General features: G+C 39.4%; 1 protein-coding gene across 3 annotated transcripts in view; it reads right to left on the bottom strand.

The window, feature by feature from the left end:
- Positions 1-808: 808 nt before the first annotated feature.
- Positions 809-16,963, bottom strand: part of RHOT1 (ras homolog family member T1) — a 50,151-nt gene continuing 33,996 nt past the window's right edge. Inside the window, exons 16-20 of one of the 3 annotated variants that reach the window (XM_027861989.1) lie at positions 16,165-16,284; positions 15,646-15,848; positions 12,870-12,992; positions 3,477-3,620; positions 809-1,986 (exon numbers count right to left, since the gene is read on the bottom strand). In XM_027861989.1, the coding sequence (XP_027717790.1) occupies positions 1,869-1,986; positions 3,477-3,620; positions 12,870-12,992; positions 15,646-15,848; positions 16,165-16,284 (708 nt within the window). In that variant the 3' untranslated portion in view covers positions 809-1,868. The remainder of the gene's footprint in view (positions 1,987-3,476; positions 3,621-12,869; positions 12,993-15,645; positions 15,849-16,164; positions 16,285-16,963) is intronic. The other 2 variants (XM_027861987.1, XM_027861988.1) reach the window with 2 other exon arrangements.

Below are 16,963 nucleotides of genomic sequence, written 5' to 3'. Positions count from 1 at the left end.
AGAAACACTGATTGTCTCCCAGCTCTGTCATCCTCTCTTCCCAATCCTGAACCCTTTGTGAACCATTCCTAGCTTTGTCTTCGTGAATCCGGGCCTTGGATGAATTACTGCCATCATCTCTGCCCCTCCACTCTAACTCACATGCTGCTGGACTGAGACAGAAGAAATCACAACAGGGGGCTGGCTGACTTGTTATCCAGTCTCATGGGACCCTTGCTCCAACAAGGTAATCCTTTTATGTCTTTCCTAACTGGTTGCCTATCCCACCTCCCACTGTGGCTGTTCCAGACCTTTCCTTCCCTCTTCAAACATGCCACAGCACCCCTGGCCACCACCCTTCTCAGTGGAGGTCCCCTCCAAAGTTCCTTGAATCTGATTTGTCTATATCTTGTGTAGATCTATATATGTACATGCAGTCTCTGCTATTAGAATGTAAAGTTCCTTGAGGACAGGTAATGTTTTGATTGTGTCTTTGAATCTCTAGCGTTTAGCACAATGTATGGCACACAATAAGCACTTAATTGGGGCAGCTAAGTGGATAAAGGGCCAATAGGCCCTGGAGTCAGGAGTACCTGAGTTCAAATCTGGCCTCAGTCCAAATAGCTGTGTGACCCCGGGCAAGTCACTTAACATCATTTGCTTCAGTTTCCTCATCTGTCAAATGAGCTGGAGAAGGAAAGGCAAACCCCAAACGAGGTCATGAAGAGTCTGACGCAAGTGAAATAACTAAACAGCAAAGTGCTTAATAAATGCTGGTTAACTGACTGATTTCTAGGAGAGAAGACTCAACATAAAAAATGAAACACAGTACACATTAGTTATTTATTGAAATACTTTAAAAGGTTGATGATGAAAAAAATAAGTTTATCGTGAGGGTTTGGATTCATTAGATTTATTCTTTCATTTAAAAAAGTTGCTGTCTACAGGGAGTTCTAACCAGGTATAGAACACATCAGAAAGCATGCGGCTACTGTGATATTCTACAACAGAGCAAGAACTGTGCACCCCCTTGGCACCACGGATACAGCGAGGACACGATGATTTACAGTTGGAGGAAATTAAACAGTAATGGTCTTTTGAACTAGAAACATTCATAATGTATAAATTGGTTCCTCCCCTGTGTGATCTGAAAGGGCTTAAAAAATACAACATGTTCAAAAATTAAGGAATACACAACAATTACATTGATTCTTTTGCTATGTGACTTTGTGAAAGTTTCGCTCCACCCTCAAAGGGGAGCCTCACGTCCAGCTGTGCACGTCAGAGATTGTACCAAGCCTCGGTGGCTGGTGTGCCAGAGTGAAGCTGTCCTCGAAATGAAACAAAACTCTATTGGAAAACTGATGCCTACCCTCCATGGAGAGACAATTGTGAACTGTGCCTCATATAGCTTAGGGCCCCCTCCCACCCCACCCCCAAAGCATCATTTCAAATGAATGTCAAATAAATAAGTAATCCATGAGCAAGTACAATTGAGTTGAACTAAAATCTATGATAGTGAGTTCCAATTAAACACTAACTAATATGATGCTATGTGGAAACATCTATGGACAGCATTTCCATAACTCAGTTTTCTCGGGAAGCCACATATCTTGCTGCCTGAATATGTACATTATTTACAGAACATTCCCTTTTGGCCTCTGCAGCACGGCCACCTTTCTGTGGCCAGTAAGTAGAGTTTTCTTTTGCATACACTAGCCAATACTGCAGTCATTGCTATCTTAAAATACTCTTATGCAAGAATTACAAATATTAATAAAGTAACTCTGCATATATAAATATCTCAACATTTCTAGCAGAATTTAAAGCATTCAGAATGTACATAAAAGTATCGGTTTTTGGTAGGGCCGGTATTATACTTGTTTAAATCATCGCTGTTTCAACAATGCTTTATACATGGCAAACCCCAAAACTGCAAACACTGTAGCACCAAAACTTGCTCGAAGCCAAAACGTGGAGCTCTTGAGGTCGGCTTGCGTCACGTGCCTGCGGTCAGAAAACAGAAGTAATTTCAAAAACATGATTTATTTGAGAACATAGTGTCACATCAATCAAGAACTTTTAGGGAAGTATTAGGACACTTGTCAGGTTAATTCCAAACTGCTACGTTTACTGAAGCTTTTCATCACTACAGCTGATAACAAAGTTCAGCCATTACTGTCTATGAGGAAAAGAGGTAGGAGCTTTGCAATTAGCTAACACTTTGGAATAGATGAGGTTTAGGATTTTTCATTACTGCATTTTTGTCATGAGGAAAGACCAATAAGTAGGAAAAAAAAACAACCCACTATTTTAAATTATCTGCTGGTTATCAAAAATGAGAAATACAATCAAGTTTTCACATCTTTGAAGGTGATTTTGCTGAATTCAAACAATGAGCAAAATCACCCTAGTCCAGGAAACTCAAGATACATTAGGCAGCTTAGTGACAAGTGGCAATACTTTTCTAAGAGCAGTGATAAATCAAACTTTAAAAATCCTAGTCCCCTTTTAAAAATCTGGAGGAACCCCCCCCACCAGAGAAAAAAAACTACTAGTTTGCATCACATTAAAAACTTGTTAATAGAAAACCAGGTGTTAGTTAAACAGGCAGCGACAACAGTACAAACCAAAAGACGCAATGTAACATGGTAAAATGAAAGTGGTTGGATGACATAAAAGATGCCATGTTATGCACAACAAGGGTCGGACAGCCAATGACCCCAATCTCCCCCATTACCACAAACTAAGTTTGTGAACATGCTCAGTTAAAAACACTGCTGGCCACCCTCAAGAGCCTCAAGTATGACAGCTTACCACAAGGAAGATAAAGCTTTAAAGCCAAGGTGGGACTAAGGACTTTATTCAAGTGTCACCAAAGTTTTGGTTAAGCAAATGCAACTGAGGTGATGTGGGAAGCCTATGGATTAAAGGGCTTATGGGTATTGTCTAGGCTGGGTTATTTTTAGACCTACCTACATTGAAGAAACAGATTTTAGGTGAAAGTTAAATGTCTTCAAGGAATGACACACCGAGTGTATAAACACATGCAGAAGAGAGTTAATAGCCAAGACATAAATTATACCAAATTATTTTGCCCCTTGACTAGTCACAGACTGCAGAATTACCTTAGTTCCTAAACATTTCACTGCATGTTGTAGCTAGGGTGATTCTGCATTCCATGAGCCCCAGGAGCTGGGAGCCACCAACCCAAGCCTCAGTATTCCATGCTTATCAGTACTGCCCAGCAGCACAGCACTCCAATGCTCTCCCTCACACATCAAAGGAAAAGTAAATCTCTCTTTTAAAATTATTCTTTATGTGTGTTTTGAAGAGTAAAATGATAACACAGGTGCATCCCATTTTACAAGTTAGTTCTTTTAACATACAATATCTTTTTCTTTTTTAATCACTTAAGGAACTAGATATCTGGGTTTCAGTTTTTCCAACTGGAAAACACCCAGAAGGGTCAAACCAGTGAGCGTGGGAAATGTTACCTGGCTTCAAGAAAAAGTGGACCGTGAGATGACTCCATGAAGATGGAATTTTCTACGGAGCTGACAGCGTGCACCTGGTGAACAATACTGCCTTCATCGTCTGCTAACAGCGTGGCACCCCACTCAGCTACCTGGGCTCTTAACCTTTTGCACACATGCACAGTTGTGGTTCATGGCACAGCTCAACACAGCAAGGGTCTTAAAATATACCTCTCAGTTACACACCCCATAATATAAAGTTGGTTATTGTGTTTTGTCTCATTCTTCCTACCTTTTTCAGACTTTAAACAAATTTATTCTATAATGGGGTTATCACATCCAATAAACATTTTGTTAAAAATAACCTTTAACACCTGAACAAGCAACTCTATGGCTCTTACACACATTTCTATTCTTACCACTGCTGTTTCTAACGATAGATATGAGACACTTCGATTAGCTCCTTGAAACCACTACCATTTGGCACTTTTTGGCAAATATGGGCACACCAAGTATCCGTTTATGACAAGGCTAACGACCAGGTCCTGATATATCTGCATCACCCAAACACCAACAGGGTAAATCACCCACAGTCTAACTCTTTTACCTTTACCTGCAGACTAATTAACCACTGTGTATGAAAACCAACACACATCCCCAACTAACATCTTAGAAACTACAAAAAACACACAAGTTTACATTGACTGATGTTTTCATGGCAAGTGAGAGTCTCTAAACTACTTTAAGTCAACAGGGACGTTATTCTAAATAGGAACACAGGCTACAGGTACATTACAGAGCCTACCTTTGTGGTGGGCTCCGACAGCAGCCAAAGCAATAAGATTTCTCCATTCAGTATCAAGGGTAAGTTTCTTACCTTCTCTGCTTCAGAAACCCCTCTTTAGTCCCTATCTCCTTACTGGGATTAATCTCACATTTTTACCAACATGATGAACAGGTGTTTTTTGTTTGTTCTTATTTTTTTAACCTTGGGGAAGGAGAGGAAAGACAGGCTTCCTATAATCATATGAAAAACACAGTCGAAAGGATTTCCCAACACAGAATGTCTAGTTCTGTAAAGATGTTTCATGTAGGCTCCTCTTTGTTGGAGTTATAACAGGGGACGCTATTGAAGAAAATATCCATCTTAACTTGACAGCTCAGTTTTCATTAGCTTTGCAAAACAGTATTTATCTATTCCCCACAGCACTCTATGTAATACAGATGCACATATTTACACATGAGAAACATCAAATGCACACTGCTGGGGCCTGGCTCACACGAATACATCCCCTTAACGCCACTGGTTTACTGTAATACTTAAGGCAAGCAACCACTTACTCATAAAATACTTCAACATCTTCATCAATGTTACAGATATTCTGGGATATAGAAACATACTTGGGAAAATCAATTATTCTTTTACTAAATGTACTTGAAAGCTGTACTAACTCAGCAGTAATTATAACAGAGAAGGCATTTATAAGTCTGACAGCACATCTGTCATTACTCAGCTAACTGACATCACATGAACAGAAACCAGAGGGATCTAATAGGTATTAGTCAAGGAGTAGCAAGGTCTGATTCATGTTTGTTATTTCAGGAGATCTTTAGCCTAGGTACAAGTACTGGTTTCATAAAACTGCCCAAAGGCGAGCCAAAACCACACCTCAGTGATCCCAAAGCACAAATCTTTCATAGCGGCTCACGCCAATTACCACTCTAGAAGACATGTTGATATCTTTTGACATGTCTTTGCTACCTCAACTACCTTCCAGGATCTTCTCATGTTGCTTGCCAGCATAAGATCATACAGTTCAGCAATTCTTAGTGGTAATATCTGATTGGAACATAAATAATGAATTAAGTATGACTAAATGCTTGAAGCAGCCTTTACTTAAGTGAATGGTGTTTATATAGGTGCCTAAAACACATTGTATATTACAAGTGTAATTACATATGTGCAGGGTGAGCTCTAAGTCCCTGCAACATGACAAATATTAGCAACACTGAATATACGTTTCCACTTCCCCTGTTTTTTTGCTTTATAAAACAAATGTGAAGTCTGTTTTAAAATTTGAAGAATATGTTGAAATTTTATACTGGGTACACATCAATACACTTATAAGTAATCCCAAAAGGACTTGATCAGAATTCAATCTACCCTAGAACGTATAAATTGGGGGGAGAAGGGAAGAGTAACTGACCAGTGAAATGAAGTACTTTATCATACAGAAAGCACTTTCCTCACATCAACCCTGTGGAATGGGTAGTACAAATATTACTACTTCCATTTTACAGAGGAGAAACCTGAGGTTAATTAAGATGTCTCCAGGTGATCTGGTAAAAGCTAGGCCTCAGAAGCTTAGGCCATGTGGCCCTTGAGTCAAGTGTCTTTTCCACTATATCACATTAACTCTCATGTTACATACACCTTAGTAGGGTGCCAAATTAGGGGTGAGGGGAGGTTAAAATGGGATCAAGAAAAATTTATTTTCTTTAGCATATCAAATGCAGGCCACTTCACAACACAAGAATTCCCTAGATGACGACAAGCTTTCTGGGGCTTGTTTAACAAAATGACCTGTAAACTCAGTGTTCAGGGGTCCTGGATGTGCTCCTACTAAAAACCGGTCAGAATACTGAGAAGCAGGGTATGAGGGAGAGGGGCATGGTGGGAAGGAAGTCACTAATTCTGGTGTGGGGGTGGAAGGGCTGGGGTTCCAGTCCCACCTCTGACCCTTACCACCTGTGGGGCTATGGGCGAGTCACCCTGGCCCTCATTTCCTCATCTGCAGAATTTGGGGTTTTTGGACCAGCCAGCCTCTGAAGGCCCCTTCCCTGCAGATGGAGGATCTGAGGATGGGAAAGGGAAAGAGCAGGAAGGCTAGGCCCAGGGCAAGGACACTGCAGATGCTGTTGTGCCTCTCCAGTGATCCTTCCCCCTTCTCCTTCTCCTTCTCTCTGTAATCTTATATCCCTTCCAACACTCCACGCAACGTGCACGCACACTGACACTGTAAGCATGAAGTTAAGTTAGAAGGACAAAATAAATTACCACAGTGTTTCTACAAAGTCCGAGCTAACATGGACCTACAACCACAGCTAAGACCACATTCTAGTCGTCACAACACTAGAGACACAGAATGAAAAAGCAATCCAGGCCTCCCCAAACTAACACGCAGGTGACCGTTATCATGTCCTGCTTGGTTCTGGGGTTTTTTAATGGGGGAGAGCCTGGGGGTGTCAGGGCCCAGGACTTTGAATGTAGAGATTTCCTCCAGCAATACAGACTGTCAATGATCTGTATCTCAGATCCTCAGGGACTCAGATCCTTGGATTTAAGTGATTTGCCCATAGTAACACAGCTAGTTAGTGGTCAGAGGCAGGGTGGGAATTCAGTTCTTCCTGACTCTAAGACCAGCCAGTCCCTACTCTGCTGCTGTACCATGCATAACCAAATTTTCTAGTCAAAAGAAAATTTGTCTCTCAGATTTTTAGAATGTCTTGCAAAGAAATGCTTTTTTGAAATTACGTGGCTGTCAGTTTTCTGACTTCATTTTCCTTTTTCTATTCCTTCTTTGGCAAAGAGTATTTTGAATATTCATTTTTAATATAAAAGTTGATTCTATTCATTCAAACTCTAGGCCCCAGAGCCATGACAGAATGCAGCATTTTGGTGACATGAAATGTTTCAATCTGTTTTTTTCCAAAATATTTTTAGATGGGGCAGCTAGGTGGCGCAGTGGATAGAGCTCTGGCCTTGGAGTCAGGAGGACCTGAGTTCAAACCTGGTCTCAGATACTTGACACTTACTAGCTGTGTGACCCTGGGCAAGTCACTTAACCCCAATTGCCTCACCAAAAAGCAGAAAAATAAAAATAAACAAAATATTTTTAGAATTTACAATACAAATGCCCGATGTGGGTTACTAGCACCACATTCTATAAGCAAGCTGTTAACTGAGCATGCCTTAATACTAACACACTTTGTAGAAGGACAGAACTATGGCCCCATGACCAGGAATGCTTCCCCGGACATCAGCAGAATCCAGATTTGGAGAAGATGGAAGTTACAGAAAAATGCTCTAATATCATCTAAGTACACCTAAATAGACAAAGAGCATCAGATAAGGCAAACCACAGCTTGCCTGACATTTTAACACACCAATAAATAGATACTTGTCAACTAACAACAAAATCTAAAAGATGCAAGCAGCAGCAATTTACTTGAGGAGACTTTAACAAGTTCTTGTGTTAAGTAGGTGAATACAATTAACAAACTTTTGCAAGGAACCAGTTGCTTTCACAACGAAAGCCTAACTGAATGTCATATGTACAGTGAGCTCCTTGAATTGCAGTTAGGCACCATCATTTTGCTTTCAAACTAGAAAGAAAAGGACAAAATCCTTCCACACAACCAACCTCTTTAATATGTGTAACATTTGAGGTTCCACATTATAACTATCTGCATTTGTATCTTATCTTACCAATTGAACAAACATTTATTAGGCACCTCAGAGATTCTGTGAGATGCTTGGGGTACAATGTTAAAAAAAAGACTCTGCCTTAAGGAGCTCATGGTATACTGGAGGCAAGGAAAAAGGCCTTACTTTAAACACAAATAAGTATAATATGAGGTAGGAAATGATGGCAGCAAAAGAGATCTGTGAAAGAACTTTGCATCTCCCCCAATGCTTGGCAAAGACAGTGGGCACTCAGTAACAAACATCTGAGTGAATGAATAAAGGCAATGTAACTTACAAGTTTATAGGTGAGACAACAAAAAGCTTCCTTGAAAAAACATGTTTTTATTAGTGTGCTGTCCAAGGCACGGACTAGGACATCCTATTTCTAGGGAACCTCCATCACAGAATAACTCTAAAGGTTTGAAAATGGGAAGGTCTCTTCTAAAAATGGTTGTGGATTGAAATGACAGGATCTGAAGAAAGAAGTGATGACCATTAGAGCTGACATTTGTACTGGTAACCAATTTTGTAAATTCCTGTAATCAAGTAAGTTTCTGATTTTAAAAATGTTGCTGGGAGTCCTAACGGGCACAAGAACTACATCTCATAGATGGAAAGGTATAATCATCTTCTACTCAAAGATTCAACAGAAGGTAAACTAAGAACTTTGTTACCAGAGTAAAATGCTGCTCTCATGGTACATAAACAATGATTGAATGACTTGACTAAACTAATGCAAATAATTAAAATGGAATAGAAGAAATGTAATTCTAAAACAAAAGTGGGAAACAAGTAAGCCACAAAACAAAGTCCCCAAACAGAAGATTCTTTGATAAACATGTGGCTAAAATAAATAGGAGAATTTGACATAGAAATATGTGTAGGACGTGTACAAAGAAAAGCTGTAAAAAGTGTAAAAGCAGTAGACGAGTGCTAATGAATGCCTACAAGAAAGAAGAAATTAAAATTACATAAAGCCCCACATTAGATAAACAATTCTCATGCATAGCATGGGAGTGTATGAGTTCGGAAGGAGGACCACTAAAAAGGTCTTGGGTACTTCAAACAAATGGTATAATTTGCACTTTTACACTGATTTTGACTCCATTAAAAAAAAAATCAAGAAATTTGGCAACTTTCTGCAAGAAGGATTAGATATAAAAATAAGCATAAAATGTACATAAAAGGTATTTTTCATTTTCTAACTAATATAGCTCTCATTATGGAACAGTGCAGGAAGATGCAGGGAGGAAACAAGCATTATTAAGCACCTACTGTATGCTAGGCATTGTGCTAAGCACTTTACAAATATTACTTCTTTTGAGCCTCACAATAGCATTATGAGGTAGGTGCTGTTACTAACTTCACTTTACAGTTGGGGAACTGAGGCAGAGGTTAAGTGACTTGGGAGGAAAAAGCCTTGATGACAGGTTAACAATATAATTTATCATCATGTAAAAAGATACACCTGAACAGAGCAGGCAAGAGCAGAATCTCCTTAGTGCAAGGCCTATATGACTTTTACTTTGAAAAGGAGTTCAATAAACATCACTCTATTTGTGTTTTCAGTTTTACATGCCGAATACAGCATATACTCAGCTAAACAGAATCAAGAGATTTTAAAAAAACAAAATGGTTAATAGTTAGCCTCTTATCCTAGAGAACAAAATTAGAAAAACAAGAAGTACCAATGCTGTTTAACAGATAAAGGGTTATCTTTCTGGATGGACTGTTAAAAAACTATGCCTGAAAGGGACTAGCTGGTAGGAGTCCAATGGATCATTTCTTTTCCCCTTCCTAGGCCGTCAACATTTAATTTTTCAGCTATCTATTTTCACGTCAGAGTTAAAAAATTTGGATGTTACTGGCAGACATTAAGCTATTCCCAATTTATAAATGGTTGTAGTTAAAGTACCTATAATTCTTCAGAGATCAGGGACGCAAAATGGTCCACTGAATGGTTCCATAGTATTTCTTATACCTACCTCCCCTGTGTTGCAGTTTAGGTCAAAAGTATTGGCCTAAAGTCACTGTGGTCACCAAAAGAACCCAGGTAAAAAAAGAATATAAATAAAATAGGTGATAAAGTTAGATAATACACATTACACACAGCACTCCAAGATACCCTATGAAACACCAATATGTAATAGAAAGTCACTAGGTTGGGGCAGCTAGGTGGTGCAGTGGATAGAGCACCGGCCCTGGAGTCAGGAAGACCTGAGTTCCAATCCAGCCTCAGACACATAACCCTTACTAGCTGTGTGACCCTGGGCAAGTCACTTAACCCTACTGCCTAGCAAAAACAAACAAAAAAAGAAGAAGAAGAAAAAAAAATAAAAAGTCACTAGGGATGTCTAGAATGGATTATCAATGGAGAACAGTATCATGAAGTAAAAAGAGCACTCAACTTGAGAGTTAGAAGACTTGATTTCTAGTCCAACTCTGACCCTAACTGGCTATGTGTTCTTGGTTAAGTCATAATAACCTCTGGGCCTCAGTTTCCTAATGTGTAAAATGAAGGAGTTGGGCACAGAGGATACAGCTCCTTTTCATTTCTAAAATTCTGTAAGTCTATGGGTTTGTGAGCAATAATTATTAGGAACCCATGTAGATTTACCTAAGAAAATATCATGCCAAAATCAACCTCATGTCCTTTTTTATAGAACCACAAGATTTGGAGATCTGTGGAATACTATAAATACATTGTAAATGATTTCAGCAAACAGATAATATGCTCCCATGACATCCTTGCAGATATGATGATGAAACCCTGATATAGGGAGATTCACAGCTGGCATCCAAAAGAGTACTGACAGGGTTCTCTTTCAATCTGCAGGATGTTTCTTCCAGTTAAGTCTTACCAGGCGCAAATGGGGATTTACAAATCCAGCACTTTCAGCAACAGTTTGGATAAAGACATAAAAAGAATTCTTACCAACTTTGCAAATGACAAAGAACTAGGAGGTATAGCTAATAAAACAGACTAAAGATTCAAAACAATTTCAACAGGCTAGAACGACAAGCAAAAACCAAGATGAAACTTAACAGGGATAAATATAAATTCCTGCATTGAGGTTAAAAAAAAAATGACTGTATAAAATAGGCAGGGGAGCCTTGGTTTAGGAGTAGTTCACATTAAGATGATAAGTATGAGCCAACAGTGAGGCGTAGCTTTTTAAAGAGCTAACATCATTAACAGAAATGCAGTAGACAGATTAGAGAAAATACAAGTTAAACTGTATTGTGTAGGGGTCAAACTACATCTGAGAGTCATTTCAGTTCTAGGAGTCACATCTTAAGAGGAACAGTACCAAACCAGACAGTGGTCCCAGGCAACTAGGACAGGGAGGATCTCATCTGAGGAATGGAAATGGGGCTAGTTAACCTACAGAAGAAAAGAGTAAAGGGAGACATGATGAGCATGCCAAAAAATGAGACGATGATTGTGCTTTTCTACAGGAAAGAGAGAGGACTAATGGGTGACATTGCAGAAATGGAATAAGGAAAAAAAATTATTCCAACAAGGAGTTACTGGGTTATTTAGTGGCATGACTATTTTAAAAGGTTCCCATCATTAGATATGGCCAGGTGGAGGCCAAATGACCTTCTCTGTAGGATGCTGTATTAGCAATTCTTGTTCTAAATGACAGCATGATTTGTAAGGAGTCTATGAATATGGAGCCACTGGGTGAGAGAATTTAGTTTGAGCTCCCATTTTTTTTACCAAACCAACAGAATAGTTTCTGTATGGTTAATGTTTTATAAAGGGGTCACAATAAAGTAATAAGATGGATTTTTAAATAAAACTAACTGAATTTTTACAATTCAATAATATTTTACCAGTCACTATATATTCTGAACCACTTCTGGATCTTCTCTTTTGGAACTGCCTTTAAAGCCAGTTTACAAGCTACACTAGAAATAAAGAGGTCATCACATCTCATTCTTTATTACTCAGCTTGATTGCAATTTTATTTACCAGAATTAATTCTGAACAACATCTGAATGCTTAAAAAAATAAAATAAAATCTACCACCAAAGGACAAAGATTTGCCAGCACAAAGGATATTCTAAAAAATGCCATAGGCTTGAAGAAGATTCCAAAAGAGGGTTTCCAGATACATTTCTGATCCCTGGCAATGCTGCTGAAGCAAATATAAAAACTTTGAGAGTGACTGCACTGAAGGAGATCAGATTATTTGTAGGAATAAGTTCTGTTCTGTGAAACAATCCAGTGATATTACTTTACAGTTACACCTCTCACGTACCAGGAGACAAGGACTTACAAAAACGCAACTCTCAAAAAGTGGCCCTGCTGGCCCTGAAATTCCTTTCCCATATTACTCTCGGTCCTTAATACAGGTGACGTGAGATGCTATGTGGCTGAGGAGTCAAAGCCAATCAGTTAGCTTCAAGAATAGAGGTTAAGAAGCTACAGTTTTCCTCACAACACATCCACTAGTTTAGATAAATCTAATATGCCGTGAACATTAGTAAGGTCATTTGGATAACATTGTAATTTGTCTGAATAAACTCAATACAATAAAATACCACCTACCACTGTAATCTTTGTATTTCAGGTGTCTTCAACTTTCCAACATTTCTAAAATATTTCTACTCCAATCTCTCTATTATCATTCAACATTAAAAAAATTAAAACATCAGCCTCCTTAAAGCAAAATCCCAAATCTTCCTTACTCGTTCCGTCACAGCATCCCCAAATCCATCTCTTATCTTTAAGAAATTACTAAGGATGGTCACAAATCCTAAGTACGAACCACCATTCAGCACAATGAGAGTTTTAGTGCCAATTAGTTGCATTTTAAGACTAGTCTCCTGGCCAGTGGTGGCTACGTAGTGAAAATCTGTATTAAAAAGAAAAGTATCTACTTTCTTTCTTTGGTATTTTAATAGAATGCCCGGCAGGCAGTAAATAAAGCGAGGACCTGGTAAGAACTGCCGTGAAGAGTTTGTTCTTTACAGATTGCAGCAAGTCTGAGTTGAGGAAGCTCTGACAGATGCAGAATGTGCACCTGTTGCAGGTGCACAGACAGCGTAACCGGGCATGGCTGCGAAAACACACAGAAGGACACAGTTGAGTTCTTACTCACCAAAGAGGCACCGCGGGGCTGTGCCAATTGTTTGTTGTTGTTGTTGTTGTTTTAAAGAGACTTAAGGCATCAGCAACACTTACGGAGGAAAGGGGCAGCTAAGGGTGGACTAAAGCTGTGCAGAGCGGGAAGCTCCCTGAGGCGACCAGATGGGCCACAACACCCATGTATAAGACCTAAGGACACAGGTCAAAACTTGTGCTTTTGGAGAGGGTGGTGGGAAAAAAAAATTACGATTGCAGGATTTTTAGTGTCTGCACAGCGTTAGATGGCACCCTCATCAGAATTAAAAAAAAAACAACACAATCTGCCAACAGGATGAAGTTTTGTTTGCATTTAAAATAATCTCCACTCCCCCTCCCCTAGCACACACACACATGCTTGAAAACCAGGAAGGAGTAAGTGCTGCTGGTGAATAAAAGACAACAAAAGACAAGTCTATCCACTTCCAGAGAAGCAGGAATCCCACCCCCACCCTCAATTTACCCATCACTTTGGGTCCCAAAGGAAACCAAAGTGCCTCCTAATCTCCCTGGAGCCTCATGGTGGGGTCACAGAGCTCTCCACCGAAGCGCAGGAGCTGCTGCTCCTGGCAGGCAGCACCCGGGACTCTAGCTAAGGAATGATGGACCCCAAGTGGAATCAGGACGGGCATGAACTGAGGGGCCTTTCAAATGGAAGGGAGCAATTTGGCAGTCGCAGGGCACGACTCATTGCACCTCAACCCATACGACCAAGGGCCAAAGCTGCTCTTTAATCATGGCCAGCTGGTCAAGCCCAGTCAGCATCTGATACCTGGACAAGTCCTCCCACACCCTCCCTCTAGAGGCCTGAGGGGCAGGGCTCTCAGAAGAGGGACCACTAGGTTATCAATCAACTGCCCATCTGGCAACCTCTGAGCATGGCCAGAGGCTTCTCAGCTGGACAACACGGCTGCGCTGGTGAGAGCTGAGGAGGGTCATGGCAGATGGTGGTGGGATGGTTAGGGAAGATTAGCAGTACCCCATGGAGAAAAAAAATTTTAGTTAAGTTTCAATAAGAACCGAAACATTCCTTTTAAAAACATGACTTGTGAGGATGAGAACATCACTGATACTAAAGCCATTACCAGCTGTCATACTGGAATCCATCTGTTATTTTATAAATTGAATCTAAGTCTTTAACATACATAAAGCTCTACCTATCAAGAACAGCACGATGCAAAGCATGCCTAGCAACAGCAAGAGGCTTCAGGAGAAGGAGCTTCAGAATCACCAGAGGACAGGTCTCAATGTATGTACATTTTTCAAATATACGTGTGTATACATATGCATACATGGATACTGTGAGATGCATTTTAAAATGCAAATCTACATAAAAAGATGTATATAAAAACATGTTAAAAGCATACATTATAAAAAAGACACCATACACCAAGCAATAAGCTTTACCAAGCAGTGCGTTTCTACGTGATTATGGCATATTAAAAAGTATTATAAGAAAAGACATTTGGCAATCCTGAAAGAAAACATCAGCAAAATCCCTGGGAAACTATAAGGAAAAAAATAACTTACAAAGTAGTTTTTTTTTAGAAAGACCCAGAGTTTTCCTCAAATTCTCTATTCTATTAATGTTGCTAATGTCTTAGTGGAATCTGTCTCTGTAATGATCCTCTCTGCATATATGTTTTAAAGCAATAACATCATATAAATTGTACAAATACAAGGAATTACTAGTCTTATAGTACTAGGAATGATTTCTCAGAAGAGTCAACTATTTGACTTTTAAAATCTCTAATATACTAACATTCTGAAATTATCCTTTTGCTGGGAAGAAGATAAACCAATCTGGCTTACAGCAATGTCTGATTATTACTCTTCATCATACTGCATTTTTTCATAAGAAGAAAATGTCAAGATCTATATGATGAATAAGATGTATATAATAGTGAATTTTTCACTTTAAACTCCTAAGAAACGCACTGCTCAAAACATGATATTTTGTTGCAAAACAGAATGTATCTCTCAGAATATGCCTCAGTGATGCATTTTAAGATAATTAGTCAACTTAACATGACCAGCTCTGTGCATGTGTATATATAAACATATGTATCAGTATATTGTAAATGTACACAAAATTGTGGCTCATAGCCATGAATGGAGAGCATTTATCCAGCTCAAATTCCCTCTACACTAGGCTTTGCAGCTTATACAATTGAACTTTCTTTTGCCTTACTCTCCCTTATCTCCAATGACAATTAACTACCAGTAGGAGAGAAGTTCACATGAAGAAAGGACATATGAAAAAGGCCAATTCCCACACACTGGTTAAAAACCAAAGAAACAAATTCTTTTTTGATTTGTGTGATGATGTCTTAAAGGCACCATTATATATTGCAGTAGGCTTTGTTTTAAAGCAAGGGCTGCGTTTTTATGGATTATTCAATCTCTGAGAAATAAAATACCTTCCAAATGAAACTGTATTCTCTTTGATTTGTACTTTTCTCACTGACAGGTCTCTTTCTGTTGCTAAATCACTTCGATGTGGCAGCATTCTACCCTCACGACTGACCATGGCATGCAACGCCCCTGTGACCCGTGCAGCCTGCCAATAAGAGACAGCAAGTACTTACGGATACATGGCCATTGTTGTCAACTTAACAAAGATATCCTTACTCGGTGCATCAGCAGTATTGCAAGTGAAGGCTTGTGGTGGAGGCATTTTGTGTTTCCTGCAGAAGTCACTGGGTGAAATGCTATACTCTTGTCGAATTTCATGTAGGTCTGACTTTGCAGCTACAATTAAGCAGGGTATTCTACTGTCCATGAAGTGTTGCTATGCAAAGAAAAAAAGAGGAAAAACCCTTCAAAATCAAGGCTACATGAAAACTCAAGATCATCAGTCTATGAAGGGTGAATGAACTGTTTCAGTTCTAAATTGGGAAGGCATCATTATTTTCAAAAGGATTAACAGAAAGAATCACAACTCAAAGACTTGGGTTGTTTAGGTCACTCAGACTACAAACAGGATCTGAACAATCTTTCTTTAATCTAGGAAACGAAACTAATCTATACTGATGCCCTAGGTTTGCTAAAGATTTGTTAATTCCATATAGGCATGAATTTGATAACAGAACACAACAGATACAAACCTTAAAAATCCTGGCACAATATTCAAAGGACTTGGGATTACTGACATCATACACCAGGCATACAGCATCACATATGATCTCTGCCTCGGTTAAGAATTCAGATTCAGAGATATCATGCAACTTGAAAGGAAAGAGAATGATTAATGTAAATACCAGGAAATAGATAATGGTTCATTGTATGCTAAAAGTAATGCTTCTACACTAAAAGGTAGCTGGGGGCACCACAGTGCACAGAGCCCTGGGCCTGGAGTCAGAAAGACCTGAGTTCCAATGTATTCTAAGGCACTCACTAGCTGTGTGACTCAGAGAAAGTCACTTAACCTCGGTCTGTCTGTCTACTGCATGTTTCTTCATCGGAAAAATGGAGATAATCAAGCACCTACCTTCCTGGGCTGTTGTGAGGATCAAATAAGATAACATTTGTAAAATGTTTTGCAAAACTTAAAGTGGTATGCGCAAGAGAGTAGATCAGAACCTCGTAGCAAATGTGAAAATGAACTGACTTAATGTGGGCATGACAATGAGGCATAGTGGAAATCACAGGTCCAATTTTAAAAAAAATCTGGGAATGAGAGTGCTGGTGAGGGGGAAGGCGTAAACAATTAGTTCATTTTTTTTTTTTTTGACATGTCTTGGGGGTGGGGAGAATTAATGAACATTCAGAGGAATCAAACCAAAGACAACCTCTCTTCCATATCTTCCTTCTGCACAAGACAGCCCTCAACTCCAAGGTTAGAAAAACAGAGAGTGTGTGTGTGTGTGTGTGTGTGTGTGTGTGTGTGTGTGTGTGTGTGTGTGT

The sequence above is a fragment of the Vombatus ursinus genome, unplaced genomic scaffold (genome assembly GCF_900497805.2).
Source record: "Vombatus ursinus unplaced genomic scaffold, bare-nosed wombat genome assembly UNPS02014768.1, whole genome shotgun sequence".
Classification (NCBI taxonomy): domain Eukaryota; kingdom Metazoa; phylum Chordata; class Mammalia; order Diprotodontia; family Vombatidae; genus Vombatus; species Vombatus ursinus.
Note: the sequence above shows the minus strand (reverse complement) of the source record. Positions and strands in the feature narration are given on the sequence as shown.